General features: G+C 51.7%; 1 protein-coding gene across 1 annotated transcript in view; it reads left to right on the top strand.

The window, feature by feature from the left end:
- Nucleotides 1-3,985: 3,985 nt before the first annotated feature.
- LOC141117562 (galactocerebrosidase-like) overlaps nucleotides 3,986-19,091 on the top strand; it is a gene marked incomplete at its 5' end in the record, with an annotated part of 64,171 nt that continues 49,065 nt past the window's right edge. The window contains 4 exon segments of the mRNA XM_073610468.1: nucleotides 3,986-4,099; nucleotides 4,784-4,923; nucleotides 7,339-7,377; nucleotides 9,680-9,807. Coding sequence (XP_073466569.1) covers nucleotides 3,986-4,099; nucleotides 4,784-4,923; nucleotides 7,339-7,377; nucleotides 9,680-9,807 — 421 coding nt within the window.

Raw genomic sequence — 19,091 nt, 5'->3', positions numbered from 1 at the left:
TTTGCAGTGTCCACCATGTCATATGCTGTGCCATGCAGTGATCCCACCATGTAATGTGCAGTGCCCACCATGTAATGCGCTGTGCCATGCAGTGCCCACCATGTCATGTGCAGTTCCCACCATGTCATGTGCTGTGCCCACCCTGCCATGTGTTGTGCCCAGCATGTAGTGTGTTGTGCCCACTGTGTAATGTGCTGTGCTGTTCAGCAGTGCCCACCATGTCATGTGCAGTTCCTAACATGTAATGTGCAGTTGCATTGCCCACCATGAAATGTGCTATGCCATGCAGTGCCCACCATGTAATGTGTTGTGCCCACCATGTAATGTGCTGTGCCATTCAGTGCCCACCATGTAATGCGCTGTGCCCACCACGTCATGTGCTGTGCCATGCAGTGCCCACCATGCAATGCGCTGTATCCACCATGTAATGTGCTGTGCCATGCAGTGCCCACCATGTCATGTGCAGTGCCCACCATGTCATGTGCTGTGTTGTGCCCACCATGTCATGTGCTTTGCCCATCATATAAGGTCCTGTGCCCACCGTGTGCATGTTCTGTGTTGTGCCCACCATGCAATGTGCTGTGTTGTGTAGTACCAACCATGTCATGTGCTGTGCCCACCATATAATGAACTGTGCCTACCTTGTAATGTGCTGTATTGGGCAGTGCCAACCGTGTAATGTGCTTTGCCCACCATTAAATGTGCTGTATCCATGTATCCACCATGTAATGTGTTGTGCCAACCATGTAATGTACTGTGCTATTCCCCCCCCCCCCCGTGTTATGTACTATGCTGTGCCTCCCACAGACTCACCCACTCACTCCCACCCCCCTCTCTCTTTCACCCCCCTCACCCCCTCTCTCTCTCATCCCCTCTCTTTCACCCTGTTCTCTCTCTCACCCCCTTCACCCCTTACCACCCTCTCTCTTTCACCCTCTCTCTATTCCCCTCTCTCTCGTCCCCTCTCTCTCGTCCCCTCTCTCTCGTCCCCTCTCTCTCGTCCCCTCTCTCTCTCTTATTCACCCCCTTTCTCTCTCTTTCCCCCTCCCTCTCATCCCCTCTCTTTCAACCCCCCCATTTTGCTATCACCCCCCCCCCCCTCTCAACCACTGTCTCACACCCCTCTCTCTCTCTTTAATTTAAATTTAACAAAAAAATGTTTGTGCTTTCATTTTATTTATTTCCATAAAAAGGCCCACCAAAATCCTTAGCACCCGGCCCATGTTGCTCTTAATCTGGCCCTGTAAGCAACACCTTTTTTTCTGCCAGTGCCCCTCCCGAGACTAGACTCTGGATCCGCCCCTGTTACATGGGGGGCACTGCAATGCACAGCACATGACATAGTGAGCACAGCACATTACATGGGGGGCACTGCAATGCACGTGACATTACATGGTGGGCACAGCACATTACATGGGGGCACTGCAAGGCACAGCACAACATAGTGGGCACTGCAATGCACAGCACATGACATGATGGGCACTGGGCACAAGAGAGCACATTACATGGGGGGGAGCAGCAGTCTGTCCTCTAGCACAATAATTACACAACACCTCCCTAACAAATGTACTGACCTTATCATAACAGCATGTAAGATGTCCTTCCTCCCGGGCTCCTGCTGGATAGGACATCAGCGCCCCTCCCCCGGACACTGAGGATCTGTGTCAGTGTAACAGATGCTGTGATAGGAGTCAGGCATCGGTAGGCATGCTGTTTGCAAAGTGGCATGCATAGTGCATACAATCCTCTCACCTGCTACAGCCAAGGAAGTTCCCTTCCCTCACTCACTCCCTCACTCATGCCACGCTGGAGCTGTCCCTGGAGAAGATAGAGGGAGGAGGTGGGTGGAGCCAATATTCACACACTAGGCGTGGAGGAGGAAGAAGTTAAATCCTCCTCTGCTCGCTCCACTCTGAAAGCTGGGACCTCCCTCTCCTCCTCCTTGGCTCTGACATGACATCATTGGTTGCTACACGCCAGGCGGGCAGGCGTTAACAACCAGTGAGAGTCCAGGCCAGAAGCGAGGCTGTTCAACAACACCAGCGCTGCTGCTGATTCTAAACATTGAGAGAGACACTCGGCAGTCAATAATATTTCTCGGGGGGGAGCAATTGCCCCGTTGCCCCCCCCTGGATCCGCCCCTGGTCTACCTTGTAACAACTTCTAAGTTGTTTCTATTGTAATCTGTATACTTTTGTAATTTAAATAAACTGCATTATTTTCCCTTTGTCTTACTCTGTATCTGGGTACCGCAATAGTCCAAACCTTTTTGGTGAATTAGGGCATTCTTGGAGTAGCCCTTGGTTATTCTCCTCCTCCTCTCTAGTATACTAATCTAGGATGATGGTAACCCTTTCCCTCATGATACCCGTTGTCAGCCCCTTGTGGCAATCCTTTTTCATATAGATGCGAAATTCAGATGGTGGGGTCAGAATTTGGTGTAAACAACATGAAAGCATGGATCCATCCTGCCTTGTATCACCGGTTCATGCTGGCGGTGGTGGTGTAATGGTGTGTGGGGGGGGTATTTTCTTGGCACACTCTGGGCCCCTTAGTACCAGTGGCGTCTCCACCTTTCATATTTAGGGGGGGCACATGGGGGGACAGGGACAAAAGTAGGGGGGTAACTATAAAATGCAATACATACAATATATATACAATATAATACAACGCAATATATATATATATATATATATATATATATATATATATATATATATATATATATATATATCTATATCCTGGGGCCCTTTATTACGATGCCACAATGGGCCCTTTCACATGTTCTGCAGTGAGCTCCCTTCCTACTGTATTGGGGCCCCCCCAGGGTGGCAGAAAACAAGAGATATATGTCACCAGCATACCAAGAAAATATAAGGGTCCAAAGCAGTGGGAGAACTATCAGGGTTGCAAAGGTTGTCTTGCCTCCAGGCCCTGGTGTTCTGCCACTGTGGGGTTCTCCAGCCTCCTCTTGCTGTCCTGCTCCTGCTATAGACAGCTCTGGTCTGGCATCTCTTGGAATTTACAGGCTGGTCCTCCTGTCCTAAGGATGGGAGAAATCAGTCTGTTTTTTCAGTAACTGAGAGTCCTGGTGGAGTCCTTCCTGCACCTCGCTCTTCTCTCTGCCAATGAGGATGCAGGGGAAGGAGCAGATCGGGCGGCCATGGTTGTGTGAGCGCTCGCATTATGCAGTGTCAGCGAGCAGAGGGAGGGGGGAGGAATCACCCGCAGGAGCTGACTGGGGACGCTCTCCCTCTTAGACATTGCCTTTTTGTAAAAAAAAAAAAAAAAAAAAAAGTTTTTTTTTAAATTGGGGGGCACATGGTGGGGCACAGCATAATGTTGGGGGGAGGGGGGGGGGTCAGGGCCCAATCTGGCCCCCCTAGGGACGCCATTGCTTAGTACCAATTGAGCATCGTTTAAACCTCACGACCTACCTGAGTATTGTTGCTGACCATGTCCATCCCTTTATGACTACAGTGTCCCCATCTTCTGATGGCTCCTTCCAGCAGGATAATGCCCCATGTCACAAAGCTCCAATCATCTCACCACTGGACAATGAGGTCCCTGTACTCCAATGGCCTCCACACTCACCACATCTCATCCAATAGAGCACCTTTGGGATGTGGTGGAAAGGGAGATTGGCATCATGGATGTGCAGCCGACAAAATCTTCAGCAACTGTGTGATGCTATCATGTCACTATGGAGCAAAATCTCTGAGGAATGTTTCCAACAACTTGTGTCTATGCCACGAAGAATGAAGGCAAAGGGGGTCCGACCCAGGACTAGCAAGGTGTACCTAATAAAGTGGCCGGTGAGTGTACACCCAGTGAAGGGACTACCCTCAGGTGATACACAGAGACAACAAATTCTCCTCCATAACTTGTACCTGTACATCTCATCTATACATCCATTCAATTTATAATATGTGACGATGCTGAGCCAATATATTTAGTATTTATTTTGAATTCTTTTCCCCCTCAGATGGCACAGAACCGTCCCACATGCATTATCCAGGCGATCAGAACTATTTCCGCGGGTACGAGTGGTGGCTGATGAAGGAGGCGAAGAAGAGAAATCCGAATATCAAGCTTGTTGGTAATGGCAGAATCCAGAGATGTGTGGGGCGTATACACCTAGAATTGGTGATCCTGGGAAAAAACCTCTTTGTGTCTCCATTCAGGGGATGCCAGCCCTGTTTCAATAGATCTCAGTGTGGGTGCGGGATAGATACTCCATACATAAAAGGTGTTTTCAATCACCACACACCATACAAAGCCGTCTGTCTGTCATTAGGGTAATAGCAGCTTCAGCAAATTCCCTCCATGTCACAGCCCCAACACGTTTCGTCCAGCTCTGGGGCTTAATCATGGATTGACCATGGCGAATTGCGTTGGAGGCTTGGCTTGGACAGAGTTTGCTGAGGCTGCTATTATCCTAATGACAAATGGATATGTATGGTGTGCGCTGATTGAAACGCCTTTAATGCTCTTCTACCTATAATTGGTATTTGTAATGAGTGGATTCCCAGGCTTCAATAACCCCCGTTTAGGTTGAAACCCGGACACTGACCTTTCCTTCAGCGATTCTGTATCTGTCTTCTCTAGATTTGCTGTTTTAATTTAGATTGCAGAAAAATGCAACATGAGGACAGAGACTGTCTTATGCCATGGAAGGAGCAGAGCTGGGACACCAAGTCCCCCACTCCCCCACTCCAGTTCCCCAATTTTCGATTTGTATTGGACCATTCAGTTTATCTTAATTAATGTTGTTTCCTGGCAGGTCTGCCCTGGGCATTCCCTGGTTGGATTGGTAGGGGCAAGAATTGGCCGTATGACTTTCCCGACATAACCGCCTACTACGTCGTTTCCTGGATCATCGGGGCCAAGCAGTACCATGACCTGGATATAGATTATGTTGGGGTAAGTGACCCAAATTGGGCCCAATTAGCCATTTTCCCTCCCCGGTGTCATGTGACTCGTTAGTGTTACAAGGTCTCAGGTGTGGATGGGGAACAGGTGTGTTAAATTTGGTGTTCTCGCTCTCACTCTCTCATACTGGTCACTAGAAGTTCAACATGGCACCTCATGGCAAAGAACTCTCTGAGGATCTGAAAAAAAGAATTGTTGCTCTACATAAAGATGGCCTAGGCTATAATAAGTTTGCCAAGACCCTGAAACTGAGCTGCAGCACGGTGGCCAAGACCATACAGCAGTTTAAAGAGGAAGTAAAGCCTCTTAAAAAAAAAAAAATACACTCTGCAAGGCAAAGGCATAATGAGCTAGTATGCATAGCATACTAGCTCATTATGAATTACTTACCTGAGATCGAAGCCCCGGCATCGGCCCTCGTTCGCCTCCTCCGACGCCGCCATCTTTCCAGGAGTGACTTCCGGGTATCGCGGCTCCGGCGCTGTGACTGCCCGGAGCCGCGATGACGTCACTCCCGCGCATGCGCGCTGGTGCCGCCACTAATGGCATGATCGCCGTTAGAAACGGCACGCTCAGAGCGCCTGTGCCCGATGTCTACGCCGCCGCTATTCCTGCAAATGTCTCCTAAACCTTTTAGGTTTGGGAGATATTTCTTGCACCTACAGATAAGCCTTAATCTAGGCTTACCTGTAGGTTAAAGTGGTTGTAATGGGTTTACAACCACTTTAACAGGACACGTTCCACACAAAACAGGCCTCCCCATGGTCGACCAAAGAAGTTGAGGTCACGTGCTCAGCGTCATATCCAGAGGTTGTCTTTGGGAAATAGATGTATGAGTGCTGCCAGCAGAGGTTGAAGGGGTGGGGGGTCAGCCTGTCAGTGCTCAGACCATACGCCGTACACTGCATCAAATTGGTCTGCATGGCTGTCATCCCAGAATGAAGCCTCTACTAAAGATGATGCACAAGAAAGCCCGCAAACAGTTTGCTGAAGACAAGCAGACTAAGGACATGGATTACTGGAACCATGTCCTGTGGTCTGATGAGACCAAGATAAACTTATTTGGTTCAGATGGTGACAAGCGTGTGTGGGGGCAACCAGGTGAGGAGTACAAAGACAAGTGTGTCTTGTCTACAGTCAAGCATGGTGGTGGGAGTGTCATGGTCTGGGGCTGCATGAGTGCTGCCGGCACTGGGGAGCTACAGTTCATTGAGGGAACCATGAATGCCAACATGTACTGTGACATACTGAAGCAGAGCATGATCCCCTCCCTTCAGAGACTGGGCCGCAGGAGGACAGTATTCCAACATGATAACGACCCCAAATACACCTCCAAGATGACCACTGCCTTGCTAAAGAAGCTGAGGATAAAGGTGATGAACTGGCCAAGCATGTCTCCAGACCTAAACCCTATTGAGCATCTGTGGGACATCCTCAAATGGAAGGTGGAGGAGCACAAGGTCTCTAACATCAACCAGCTCTGTGATGTCATCATGGAGGAGGGGAAGAGGACTCCAGTGACAACCTGTGAAGCTCTGGTGAACTCCATGCCCAAGAGGGTTAAGGCAGTGCTGGAAAATAATGGTGGCCACACAAAATATTGACACTTTGGGCCCAATTTGGACATTTTCACTTAGGGGTGTGCTCACTTTTGTTGCCAGCGGTTTAGACATTAAAGAGAAAGTAAACCCTCCTGTAAAAAAAAAAAAAACACGCCCTGCAAGATAAAGGCATAATGAGCTAGTATGCATAGCGTACTAGCTCATTATGAATTACTTACCCGAGAACGAAGCCCCCGCAGCCATCCTTGTCTCCCCCTCAGGCCGCCGGCATGTCGCCCGGGGCTTGCTTCCGGGTATCACGGCTTCGGTGGTGCGATGACGTCACTGACTTCGTGAACGGCACAGTACAACTGAAGCAACGGCACGTACGTGCCATTGCTTCAGTTGGCTTAAGTGCGCATGTGCCTCATGATGTCGGCACATGCAAATACAGGGATATCTCCTAAACCGTGCAGGTTTAGGAGATATCCAGTGCAGCTACAGGCAAGCCTAATTATAGGCTTGCCTGTAGTTTAAAGTGGTTGTAAAGGATTTACAACCACTTTAATGGCTGTGTGTTGAGTTATTTTATTTTTGATTTTACACTCACTACTTTACATTGTAGCAAAGTGTCATTTCTTCAGTGTTGTCACATGAAAAGAATAAAATATTTACAAAAATGTGAGAGGTGTACTCACTTTTGTGAGATACTGTATATAAATGTGTGTTACTGTGGGGAGGGGGACATTAGAGTGTGAGCTCCAGTGGTGTAGAGACTAATGTGAATGGCTTGGTGCTCTCTGTAAGGCACTGCGGTATATGTCAGAGCTATATAAATACATTGTCTTCTGTCTTTGTGTCTCAGATATGGAACGAGCGAGCCTTCAGTGTGACGTACATAAAGGTAAGGGCAAAGATCGCATCACACATGTGATAAGTGGGTTTCTATTTATGTGTCTCTGTGCTCCCGGCTGCCCTCTGCATCTCTGTGATCTCTGATGATGAAATAATAGTGAACATTAAAGCAGAACTCCTACCAAGCTTCACATTTGATTTCAATTTTGAATTATCAGCACTCCTCCTCCTCCTGTAATTGGTCTACATGCTTCCTCTGCAGCACCTGGTGTCTGAAATATGTTGGTATGGTACATTGCAGTCCTGGAGGTCTTTTTTTTTTCCTGGTAAGAGAGTTGTGGGACCTTCATAAAAGTTGCTTTCAATCAATGCCTGCAGTAGGGGAGAGGTATCTTGGTATTCAGAGTTTTGGAGCAGCCGACACAAGTTCTGGTTGGAAGCGCACATGTAAGGCTGGCTACACTGTGGGGCTCAGCGTGTGTCCGCGCCCTCAGTCTGCCTTCCCCCGGTGCGTGCCCTCCTTCCGTGGTGCCTGTCCGCGCACTCCTTCCGTGGTGCCTGTCCGCGCCCTCCTTCCGTGGTGCCTGTCCGCGCCCTCCTTCCGTGGTGCCTGTCCGCGCACTCCTTCCGTGGTGCCTGTCCGCGCCCTCCTTCCGTGGTGCCTGTCCGCGCCCTCCTTCCGTGGTGCCTGTCCGCGCCCTCCTTCCGTGGTGCCTGTCCGCGCCCTCCTTCCGTGGTGCCTGTCCGCGCCCTCCTTTCCGTGGTACCTGTCCGTGCCCTCCTTCCATGGTACCTGTCCGTGCCCTCCTTCCATGGTACCTGTCCGTGCCCTCCTTCCATGGTACCTGTCCGTGCCCTCCTTCCATGGTACCTGTCCGTGCCCTCCTTCCATGGTGCCAGTTCATGCCCTCCTTCCATGGTACCTGTCCGTGCCCTCCTTCCATGGTGCCAGTTCATGCCCTCCTTCCATGGTGCCAGTTCATGCCCTCCTTCCGTGGTGCCTGTCCGTGTCTTCCTTCCGCGGTGCCTGTCTGCGCCCTCCTTCCGCGGTGCCTGTCTGCGCCCTCCTTCCAAGGTGCCAGTCCACGCCCTCCTTCCGTGGTGCCAGTCTGCGCCCTCCTGCCGTGGTGCCAGTCTGAACCCTCCTTCCAGGGTGCCTGTCCGCGCCTTCCTACCATGGTGCCTGTCTGCGCCCTCCTTCCGCGGTGCCCATCCGTGCCCTCCTTTCGCGGTGCCTGTCCGCGCCCTTCTTCTGTGGTGCCTGTCCGCGCCCTCCTTCCATGGTGCCTGTCCACGCCCTCCTTCTGCGGTGCCTGTCTGCACCCCCCTTCCGTGGTGCCTGTCCGTGCCCTCCTTCCATGGTGCCTGTCTGCGCCTTCCTTCCATGGTGCCTGTCTGCGCCTTCCTTCCGTGGTGCCAGTTCATGCCCTCCTTCCGTGGTGCCAGTTCACGCCCTCCTTCCGTGGTGCCAGTTCACGCCCTCCTTCCGTGGTGCCAGTTCACGCCCTCCTTCCGTGGTGCCAGTTCACGCCCTCCTTCCGTGGTGCCTGTCTGCACCCTCCTTCCGTGGTGCCTGTCCGCGCCCTCCTTCCGTGGTGCCTGTCCGCACCCTCCTTCCGTGGTGCCTGTCTGCACCCTCCTTCCGTGGTGCCTGTCTGCACCCTCCTTCCGTGGTGCCAGTTCACGCCCTCCTTCCGTGGTGCCAGTTCACGCCCTCCTTCCGTGGTGCCAGTTCACGCCCTCCTTCCGTGGTGCCTGTCTGCGCCCTCCTTCCGTGGTGCCTGTCTGCGCCCTCCTTCCGTGGTGCCTGTCCGCGCCCTCCTACCATGGTGCCTGTCCGCGCCCTCCTACCATGGTGCCTGTCCGCGCCCTCCTACCATGGTGCCTGTCCGCGCCCTCCTACCATGGTGCCTGTCCGCGCCCTCCTACCATGGTGCCTGTCCGCGCCCTCCTACCATGGTGCCTGTCCGCGCCCTCCTACCATGGTGCTTGTCCGCGCCCTCCTTCCGCGGTGCCCGTCCGCGCCCTCCTTTCGCGGTGCATGTCCACGCCCTCCGTTGAGAAGAGTACTGAGGCAGGGTGCTGTGCTGTTTTCTGCCAGCTCTAGACAGCCTCCTGCCCCCCCACCCCTGAAAACAAATGTTAAATGATCGGTCTACTTTACATAGAGAAGCACAGAGGCCCAGTGACTTTCCTTGGCATGATGAGAGGGAACTAATCGCAGAGTACGCTTCAGCTTTAACCCTTCACATTCCTGGTCGGCTCTCACAACACTCTGAGGTCCTGGTGGAGGGGGTGTTATATTATGGTGGTAGTTTTATTATAGTTGATGTGTTGACTCTGTCCCTGAGGTTCTCCGCCATACACTGGACAGGCTGGGTCTGGTCAACGTTGGGATCATCGCTGCGGACGGACAATGGGAAATAGCACACGCCATGGTAGTTGATCCCTATCTTAACGATGCCGTGCAGGTCATAGGGTAAGTGAATCCTAAGGATGGGATTGTACATTTTAGTATCTGCACCAAAGAATTTCATAGATATATGGGAGAGATATATTGTATAGAATATTTCTAGTGTGGCGCTTGCATGTCCCGGGGTCGTCTGTAAATCGGTCTCTGTGGAACCTCCAGAATCCTAGTTCTGTACAGAGGCTATGCTTATTTCCCATGTCTTATTAAGCCCCACCTCCTTCAATGCTAAGCCCCACCCCTGTCACGTGTCAGTCTCTACTCAAACTGAAGTCTTAATAGTTGACTGACAGGGGGGTGTGGCTGAGCGTTGTCAGGGGGAGGGCTTAAAGCTGGTCTTCAGTCTTGCACAGTTGTACCGGCTCCTCTCTTGGACTGAAATGGCTTCCTTTGATTTCACCGCACACTGTGAGCTTCTCATAATGTGCATTAGAAGCTGCAGCAAGTCAGAGCCCACCTCATTTTCTGGCTGGAGGACACCCAGCATCATCTAGCCCTTTCCTCCCCAACCTGACTTATCCCCAGCCACCCCTCTTTTTATTTATTGCATTTCAGTTCTTTCAATCATGGAGGCTCGCCATCACATATGGGGGTTGTGTGCAAATACAGCCTGCCCACTCCTCCAGACAGACACCCATCCAACTAGGTTTATTTTTTTTTATATTTGCATAACTCCTCCCAAGAGGCAACCCACTACCTGCATCAGAACTGAGGTGCACTGAGGCGGGGGGCTGTAATGTTTTCAGAAATCTATGTACAGCACTCTGCCGGCCCCTCCCACCAGTCATGATCTGCTTGCATTGCGCAGAGAAGCACAGAGACCCAGTGATGACATCAATGAGTATAAAATAAGGCAGGCAATGAACTCTTTCCTTTTTGTTTTCTTTCTTTCTCATCCCTTTTACTTTCCTTTTTTTCTTTCTTTTTCTCTTTCTTTTCCCTTTTCCCTTTCCTTTCCCTTAATTTTTTCTCTTTCCTTGTCCTTTTTTTCCTTTCTCCTCTTCTTTTCTTTTCTTTCTCCTTTTTTCCCTTTTCCTTTTTTCTCTTTCTTTTCCCTTTTCCCTCCCCTTTACTTTTTTCCTTTCTCCCCTTTTTCTTTTCTTTCTTTCTTTCTTTCTTTCTTTCTTTCTTTCTTTCTTTCTTTCTTTCTTTCTTTCTTTCTTTCTTTCTTTCTTTCTTTCTTTCTTTCTTTCTTTCTCTCTTTCTCTCTTTCTCTCTTTCTCTCTTTCTCTCTTTCTCTCTTTCTTTCTCTCTTTCTTTCTTTTTCTCTCTCTCTTTCTCTCTCTCTCTCTCTCTCTCTCTCTCTCTCTCTCTCTCTCTCTCTCTTTCTTTCTTTCTTTGAACATGCATTCTTAAAAAGGACATCTGTGTAAATCCTGCATTGTATAGAAGTGTTGTGGGTGGAGTTGGAGTCACAGAACCCGGTACTCGTGTGTCAGTAAATACAAATCTGAGCCGGCTAACGTGGTTCAGGTGGAGATGAGAGATCTCGGGTATGGGGCGCAGAGAAGCCGGTGGCTTGCATGCTTGCTTACTCTTCATATACAGAAATGTTTTCTGCAGAATTTACGCCGCAGATTTAGAAATAGCGCTCAGGAGATGAGACATCTCTGCCCCACATCATTCCTGGTCTCCCCAGCCACTTGATAAAAGCCTCCCTTCTCGATATGCCTAACTGGCGCCCATCTGGTCTCGCATCACCTCTCCTTGCCCCCCAACAAACGTAGGAGTGTCCCAGTATCCAGACGAGGCGTGGAGACACTCCATCTGAAACGAAAAGACAACAAGGCAGGGTGATATCACCAACGCAACAAACAAAAAAAAAACACCCACTACCTATATGTGAAACCAAACTTATACAACATACGGGTTTTATTTATCTTTTCATTTATTTATTTATTTTATTTTTTATTTTTTATTTATTTATTTATTTATTTTTTAATTATTATTCCACTGCTAATTGAGGGCGAATGTATGAATGGAATCTCTTTGATTCCCATCTACCAATCCTCCGTACCGCTGCCTCATCCAACCCGCATCTGGCAGCTTCTGTGGCCGCCCCAATGCGGAAGGAGTGTGAGGCGTATGCCTTCTCATCCAAACCTATCATCGATAAGCATTTTTCAAAACACCGCCAGGAATTGAAACTTTGAAAGGTAAGCACCATTCTCATGACATAAAAATGGACCCTCACCTACCGGTCTAATCTTCCCAAATTCACCGACCGTCCTCACTGGACATACTGGCGATCCCGGTAATGCATGCAGCCACACATCTATGCCTTTTCCCAATTGGTCTGTTTTCAACCTCCTCAGCCGCAAACACACCCTCCCCGTGCATGCCCGCACGTCCTGCACCAAAATACCCCCCCCGCTTCCTTTTTGGACGGGCTGACCAACTCCCCTACCCGAAACGCCCCAAAAAACGCCAGCGAAAAAAGCCGCTGTAAACAGTAAACATTCATAACTTGAGCTGCACACCAACCCTAGCTGATCACAAATTGCCAACAGGTTGGCAAAAGTGACCGGTCTACGGTTATCTTTTTTCTCGTGCCCCTTCCGGTACCCTTTTAATGCCTGCCGTACCCAAAATTCCTTCGTCCAATCCTCCATCCCCTGTAACTTAAACAGAAACGACAGCGCCGCCAACTTCTTACCAATAGACGATACCCCCACCCCATTTTCCATGTTCCTGGACACAAAATAAAGGACCAATAATCTCAACTCTCCCCCCGTCATCCTCTGCTACGGATTCCCGTATAAGTCCCAACCATTCTCCCCATACCTTCACATAGGCCGACCATGTGGACTCACTCACAGACTGTTGTATCCATCCTGCGGCGACTCCAATGCCAGCTCCCAGATCCAACCCGGGCAAGGAATCCCTTCCTTCTCTGCAGCCGGAGCTAATTCCCTGAACCTGTCCCACTGAAAGCGAGACAGTGAATCAGCCAGCGTGTTTTCAATCCCAGGTATATGCACAGCATATATGAAAATATTCAGTTGCAAGCACCGTAATACCAACTGTCGCAATAGTCTTATGACAGGTTGAGAAGACGCTGACAAGCGATTGACTACCTGCACCACTCCCATATTATCCCAGTTCAGCCGCAACTTTAAATTCTGACAAGCTTTGCCCCATAATTCCATAGCCAGAACTACTGGAAACAATTCCAGTAGTACCAAGTTACGAAGGAAACCTGCTTCAACCCAGGATTTTGGCCATGGAACCCTTAAAGAACGTCCCATATCCAGTAGATCCCGCCGCGTCAGTAACCAATTCTACATCGAAGTTACTTACCGGACCAGACATCCACACTGACCTCCCGTTGTATTCCGACAAAAATTGATACCATATTTTTAGGTCCTCACGATGATCCTTAGTAAGCCTAATGAAATGGGCCGGTGCTTTTACCCCAGCTGTAGCTGCTGACAGCCGTCGGCAAAAGACCCTACCCATGGGTATGATTCTACAAGCAAAGTTCAACTTACCAAGCAAAGATTGGAGATCCCTCAGCTGTATTGTCTTCATCCCATGGATCCGCCTTATTTCTGTCTGCAGATCCACTAACTTTTCTTGCGGTAACCTACATTCCATTGCCATTGAATCAATAACAATGCCCAAAAAGCTAATCTCCGTGGTGGGGCACCTCAGTTTTGTCAGCGGCCAGGGGAACACCAAACCGTTCTGCAATGTGTTGCAACGTTGACAATAAAATCGCACACACACTGGAAGACGGTGGGCCTATGCATAAGAAATCATCTAAATAGTGTATCATAGATTCAAGGCCGGACACCTCTCTTACCACCCACTCCAAAAAGGAACTGAAAACTTCAAACATGGCGCAGGAAATGGAGCAACCCATAGGCAAACATTTGTCCACATAAAATTGTTCCTGCCACTTGCAACCCAGCAGCCAAAAGCTGTCCGGGTGTACTGGAAGCAGCCTAAACGCCGCCTCAATATCAGCTTTTTCCATCAGTGCCCCTTTTCCATAGCACCTGACCCATCGAACCACCGCATCAAACGAAGTGTATGACACGGTGCAGACGTCTGGGTCAATGAAATCGTTAACCGAACCCCCTTTTGGAAATGATAAGTGGTGAATTAGCCGAAACTTATTCGGCTCTTTCTTCGGCACCACCCCCAGGGGGGGACACCACCAAGTCATTCAATGGTTTTGCCTCAAACGGCCCCCCCATCCGTCCTAAAGCCACTTCCTTTTCCAATTTCTCCCCCACCATCCCCGGGTGTTGCAACGCAGATTTTAAATTCCGTGCTACTGGAGGAACCACCGCCAATGAACATGGAATTTTGAACCCCTCTCTAAAACCCTCAGTGATCAGTAACGCCGCTTTCCTATCCGGATACTTACTTAGGAAAGGTTGCATCCTTTCCACCTTCACCGGTGTCATCCCTCTTGTGAGCAAACTCCCCGGTACGTTTTCCTTTTTTGAAACACCGAGACAGGGTGTGGGCTCCCCCCACAGCCTGAACACTCGTGCTTGAACTTGTAGGACCCCCCAAACTTACAGGATCCTTCATTATACTGCCAGCATACCCCCCATTTTCTGCCAGCCGGTAGTCCTGAGGAGTTAGTACCCCCGGCCCCCCCTTGAAATAACTGAGGCGGGGTCCTAGCCGACGACATCAGTTTCATCCATAGGCTAATATCCTTATGGTCCCAACGCGTTCTGCGTTGACGAAACTGCTCATCGTAACGTAGCCACGCCGTTCCCCCGTACACTCTATGTGCCTCACCTATAGTATCCATATAACAAAACAACCCCGAACAATGTTCAGGGTTCTTTTCGCCAATGACACTGGCCATGATAGCGAACGCTTGCAACCAATTCACAAACGTCCGCGGTATCAATCTATATCTCCTCTTCTCCTCATCCTCCTTCTTGGAATCGTCGGGTTTGACCCTATCCAGGTTAAACTTTTCCAATGGCAACAAGGAGAAAATTTCCACGTACTCACCTTTATGAATTTTTTCTCTCACTTCAGGTTTCAAGTGTGCCCCTAACGGGCCTTCGAAACAAACATATATCTCGCATTTTGCAGCATCTGCCAGCCTAACCACATCAGTCCTGCCTTTTGTTTCTGCCGCCCCCTTCTCACCTGCTGTTTCCTTGTCTGCCACCTTCTCTGGCGTTGTGGTAGCTGGCACCTCTGTAACCGCAGCCCCCCCCTGTTCCCCCTTTGTGCATCCCCTTGCGGAGCCTGCCCTGGTCCTTCTCCAAAGCGACCAACCAGGACCCTTAAACCCTCCAATAGCTCCTGGAGCTGTCCCCCTGACCCCGAACTGGCGGGTGCAGTACTCGCCAGTCATTGGTCAGTAGCCTGACCCCCCCCCCCCCCGCTCTGCGAAGGTGTCACCATCCCTCCTGCAGTCGTTGCTATCCCCCCCAGCAAACCCTGCAAAGCATTAGGAAAGGAAAAGTTATCACTAGACTTACCGGGCTGACCAGGATTCCTCCCAACAGCCGCTGTGCTGCTCTCCCTTGCTGGTTCCGGCTGCTGTAGCCCATCTTCCTCATCGGACACCTCGTCTCCGGACTGTTCCCCTTGCACTGGGACTGGCGTCAGAGGTAGCCCCCCCAGGAAAAGCCCTCCTGGAGGCTGGAAGCCCTCGCTGGTGTGAGGCCTGCACTGTGCGACGAGTCACTGCTGATCCACGCTGCCCTGAACTGCCGGCTACCGGGCCAGCCTGGGCACTGTTTCCATCGCCATCTTGGGACACGTCCCCCCCCCCGCCCGGTAAGCTCCGCCCACCCGCGGTGCCGCTCGATCCACGCGACCCGGACGTTGCTGCTCTCGGCGCCGTTCTCCCACTTCTGTCCACCCGCTCACCCTCGTGCAGAGATACTGAGGGGCTGTTTGAAATCCTCCGTGCAGTGCCAGCGTGCGGGGAAGCGGCGCCATGCTGGCCCGTGGCCCCGCCCATTGCTCCGTGACCGCGGCGTGTAAACCGTCCAGGCCCCGCCGACTCAACTGTGTGGGTTCTCTTGGCTGGCGGTGTCGATTGCTCCCCCCCTCGGGCTCCGTGACAGGCGACCCGCTCCGTGTGCTGACCCAGGTGAATAGCGCGCCGGAGGCCGCGATCTCCGCGCACGCACAGACGGCTCACCTTCTCCCACTGCATGGCTTGCTTCTCCCCCAAGCATCGATGCGACCTGGCTGCGAAGCCAGTCGGATCCATTCGCCGCCGCCGCCTGCCGCAACCGCGCCAAAATCGCCTCAACGTCCGCCATTGTGTCTGAGGAGCAGAGAAATTCTGCCTCCTCGTGTCTCCTTCCCAGCACACTGTTCCGTTTTTGCTCCTCCCCTATTTTATATGGCCACTCCCCCTTACTTTCCTGTTATCTCCTCCCACACTTTTCCTTGAAACATTAACCCTATGTGTGTCACTAGACACACTGTCATGCCCGGCCCTGCACTATTCCTCTTCTTTCCATCATTCCGGGCCTCACTGAATAATGGCAAAAACGATCAACCGTCCCATACGGCTCAGCACCAAGTATGACCAGTATACCCACTGAGTGTAAAAATCCAAAGTACACGTATAATATAAAAATATAAATAAATATATTATATAAATAGATATATATATCTATCTCTAGATAGATAGATAGATAGATAGATCTGTAGCGCTGGTAGATTTCTGATCTACCAACTGATAGGTAAATTTAGTGAATTGCTCTTTAGGGGAGTTAGATTTGCCTCTGTTCCAGCTTGGCTGACGTTGCGTGTGGTTCCACACTGAGCCGGTGGGTGTCGCTGTTAACATTGGCTAGTGTTGGAAAGGCAATGCGTCGAAGCGTATGGGTGCTCCTCTGTCCCGGGGACAACTCGGTGGAGGTGGTCCTCCGAGTTGCATTCTGGGAGAGGGTTATTTATGGTACAGACGCCATATTTTGGGGTTCGTTTTTCAGCCACCTGCTGGCCCTCCTGGCCGACAGGTATGCGTTAGAGAGCTATCTCGTGGTGCTCCGTTCCGGAGGCCCGCGTCGCTGCGGTGCGTGTGGGTGGGCCCAGAAGCGTGTCTGGGGCCTACCACAGCAGCCGAGGAATGGTCCTGAGCTGTCTATCCAGAGTGAAGAAGCTGGACAACCGAGGAGATCCCAGGGGAGGACAAGTGCTTCCCTGTAGCTTCCCTCCTGCCTCTTTCCTGCTACTTCTTTCGTTACTTGGTTCAATAAAGCATTGAAAACGTATTCAAGTGTTGGTGCTTTTATCGTCCAGAGGTAAACTCAACGGAACCCTAGACCCGGTGCCGGTGAAACAGGTATCGAGAGTGAAGGTAACAGAACGCTTAAGCCAGCAGCTCCACCGAGAGTTATTGCTACATATCTCTATCTATCTATCCAGGGCCGGACTGGCCTACCGGGATACCGGGAGATTTCCCGGTAGGCCGCCTGAGTTGCGGCTGCAGTGCTCCCCTCCTGCTCCTGTGTGTCACGGAGCTGGCTGGGTCTGTGTTCGGCGGCCGCGCTGTAACATGGTCCCGCCCCCCTAGACCGGCTCGTGTGATAGTGGATAGAATCAGTGTTCCGCCTATCACACGAGCCGGTCTAGGGGGGCGGGACCATGTTACAGCGCGGCCGCCGAACACAGACCCAGCCAGCTCCGTGACACACAGGAGCAGGAGAGAGGGATCCAGTAGATGCCCGCCTGTACAGTCCGCCCTGTGTGCCTGTATAGGAGGATCGGCGGGGGGGCGCATATAGAGGAAATTAGCTTTCTATATTCCTCCATGCAGCCGCTGAATACTTGCAGGAGGGAGAGGAGGAGAATCAAGTACTCAGAGGCTGCATGGAGGAATATAGAAAGCTAATTCCCTCTATATGCGCCCCCTCGCCGATCCTCCTATCCAACTTCTTTTACTGGCCCCCCCAGTTCTCCTTGTGCTCCCTGGCTCCACCCCCATGCTCTCCTCCCCTCACCACACTCTCCAGCCCCCCCCCCTCACAGTTCTCTCCACCCGTGTTTTTTCTGCCCCCCCTGCTCTCCAGCTCTCCCCATCCTACTCTAGCCACCATCCCAGTGCTCTTCACTCCCCCAGTGCTCTCCACCCATGTTCTTTCTCCCCCCCCCCAGTGCTCTTCAGCTCTCCCCATCACTCTCCAGCCCCCACCCCAGTGCTCTCCGCCCCCACAGTGCTCTCCAGCCCCCCATTCTCCGCACCCCTGTTTTCGGTCCCCCCTGGTGCTCTCAAGCTCCACCCATCGCTCTCCAGCCCCCCCCCGTGCTCTTTGCCCCCCATGCTCTCCACCCCTGTTTTTTTTTTGGCTCCCCCTCCAGTGCTCTCAAGCTTCCCCCCCAGCACTCTCCTCTCCCCACCCCTGTACTCTCCACTCCCCCCTGCATTTTGCCCCCACCCATGTGCTCTCCAACCCCCGCCAGTGCTCTCCAGTCCCCCGTGCTTTCCACCCCTGTTCTTTCTGGCCCCCACTGGTGCTTTCAAGCTCCCCCCATTGCTCTCCACTCCCCCCTGCTCTTTGTACCCCCCAGTGCTCTCCACCCCTGTTTTTCTGCCCCTCCCCCACTGGTGCTTTCAAGCTCCCCCCATTGCTCTCCACTCCCCCCTGCTCTTTGTATCCCCAGTGCTCTCCACCCCTGTTTTTCTGCCCCTCCCCCAGTGCTCTTCGCCACCCCACACTCTTAGCCCCCACAGTGCTCTCCACATCTGTTCTTTTTGGACCCCCAGTGCTCTCAAGTCCACCCCCCCCCCCCCAGCGCTCTCCGCTCCCCATCCCTGTGATCTCCACTCCCCCCCTGCTCTTTGCCCCCACCCATGTGCTCTCCAACCCCGCCAGTACTCTCTGCTCCCCCTTCTTTCCAGCTCCCACCCAGTGCTCTCCACTTCCCCAGGACCAGAGGACAGGCTGACTGGGGCCGGAAAATGAGGATGGCTGAAGGTGCAGGTGGCCAGGGACCACTCCATCTCACAGCAAGCAGATCCTCTGGAAGGAGCACTATCCCCATACAAAATGAGAACAGACCCTGCCTGCTGTTGGCCATCATGGATATCCTGCTGGCATGCAAGGTACCGTACCGAGCATCAACAACACACCTTCCCACAGACAGGGACTGCTGACTGGGCCATGGGGCACAGGAGGGGCTGCAATGATGGGCACAGTGAAGCTGCATTCCTGGGCACAGTGAGACTGCATTTGATGGGCACAGTGAGACTGCATTTGATGGGCACAGTGAGGCTGCATTGATGGGCACAGTGAGGCTGCATTTGATTGGTACTGATGAGGCTGCATTTGATGGACTCTGGTGAG

The sequence above is a fragment of the Aquarana catesbeiana genome, linkage group LG13 (assembly GCF_042186555.1).
Source record: "Aquarana catesbeiana isolate 2022-GZ linkage group LG13, ASM4218655v1, whole genome shotgun sequence".
NCBI lineage: Eukaryota > Metazoa > Chordata > Amphibia > Anura > Ranidae > Aquarana > Aquarana catesbeiana.
Note: the sequence above shows the minus strand (reverse complement) of the source record. Positions and strands in the feature narration are given on the sequence as shown.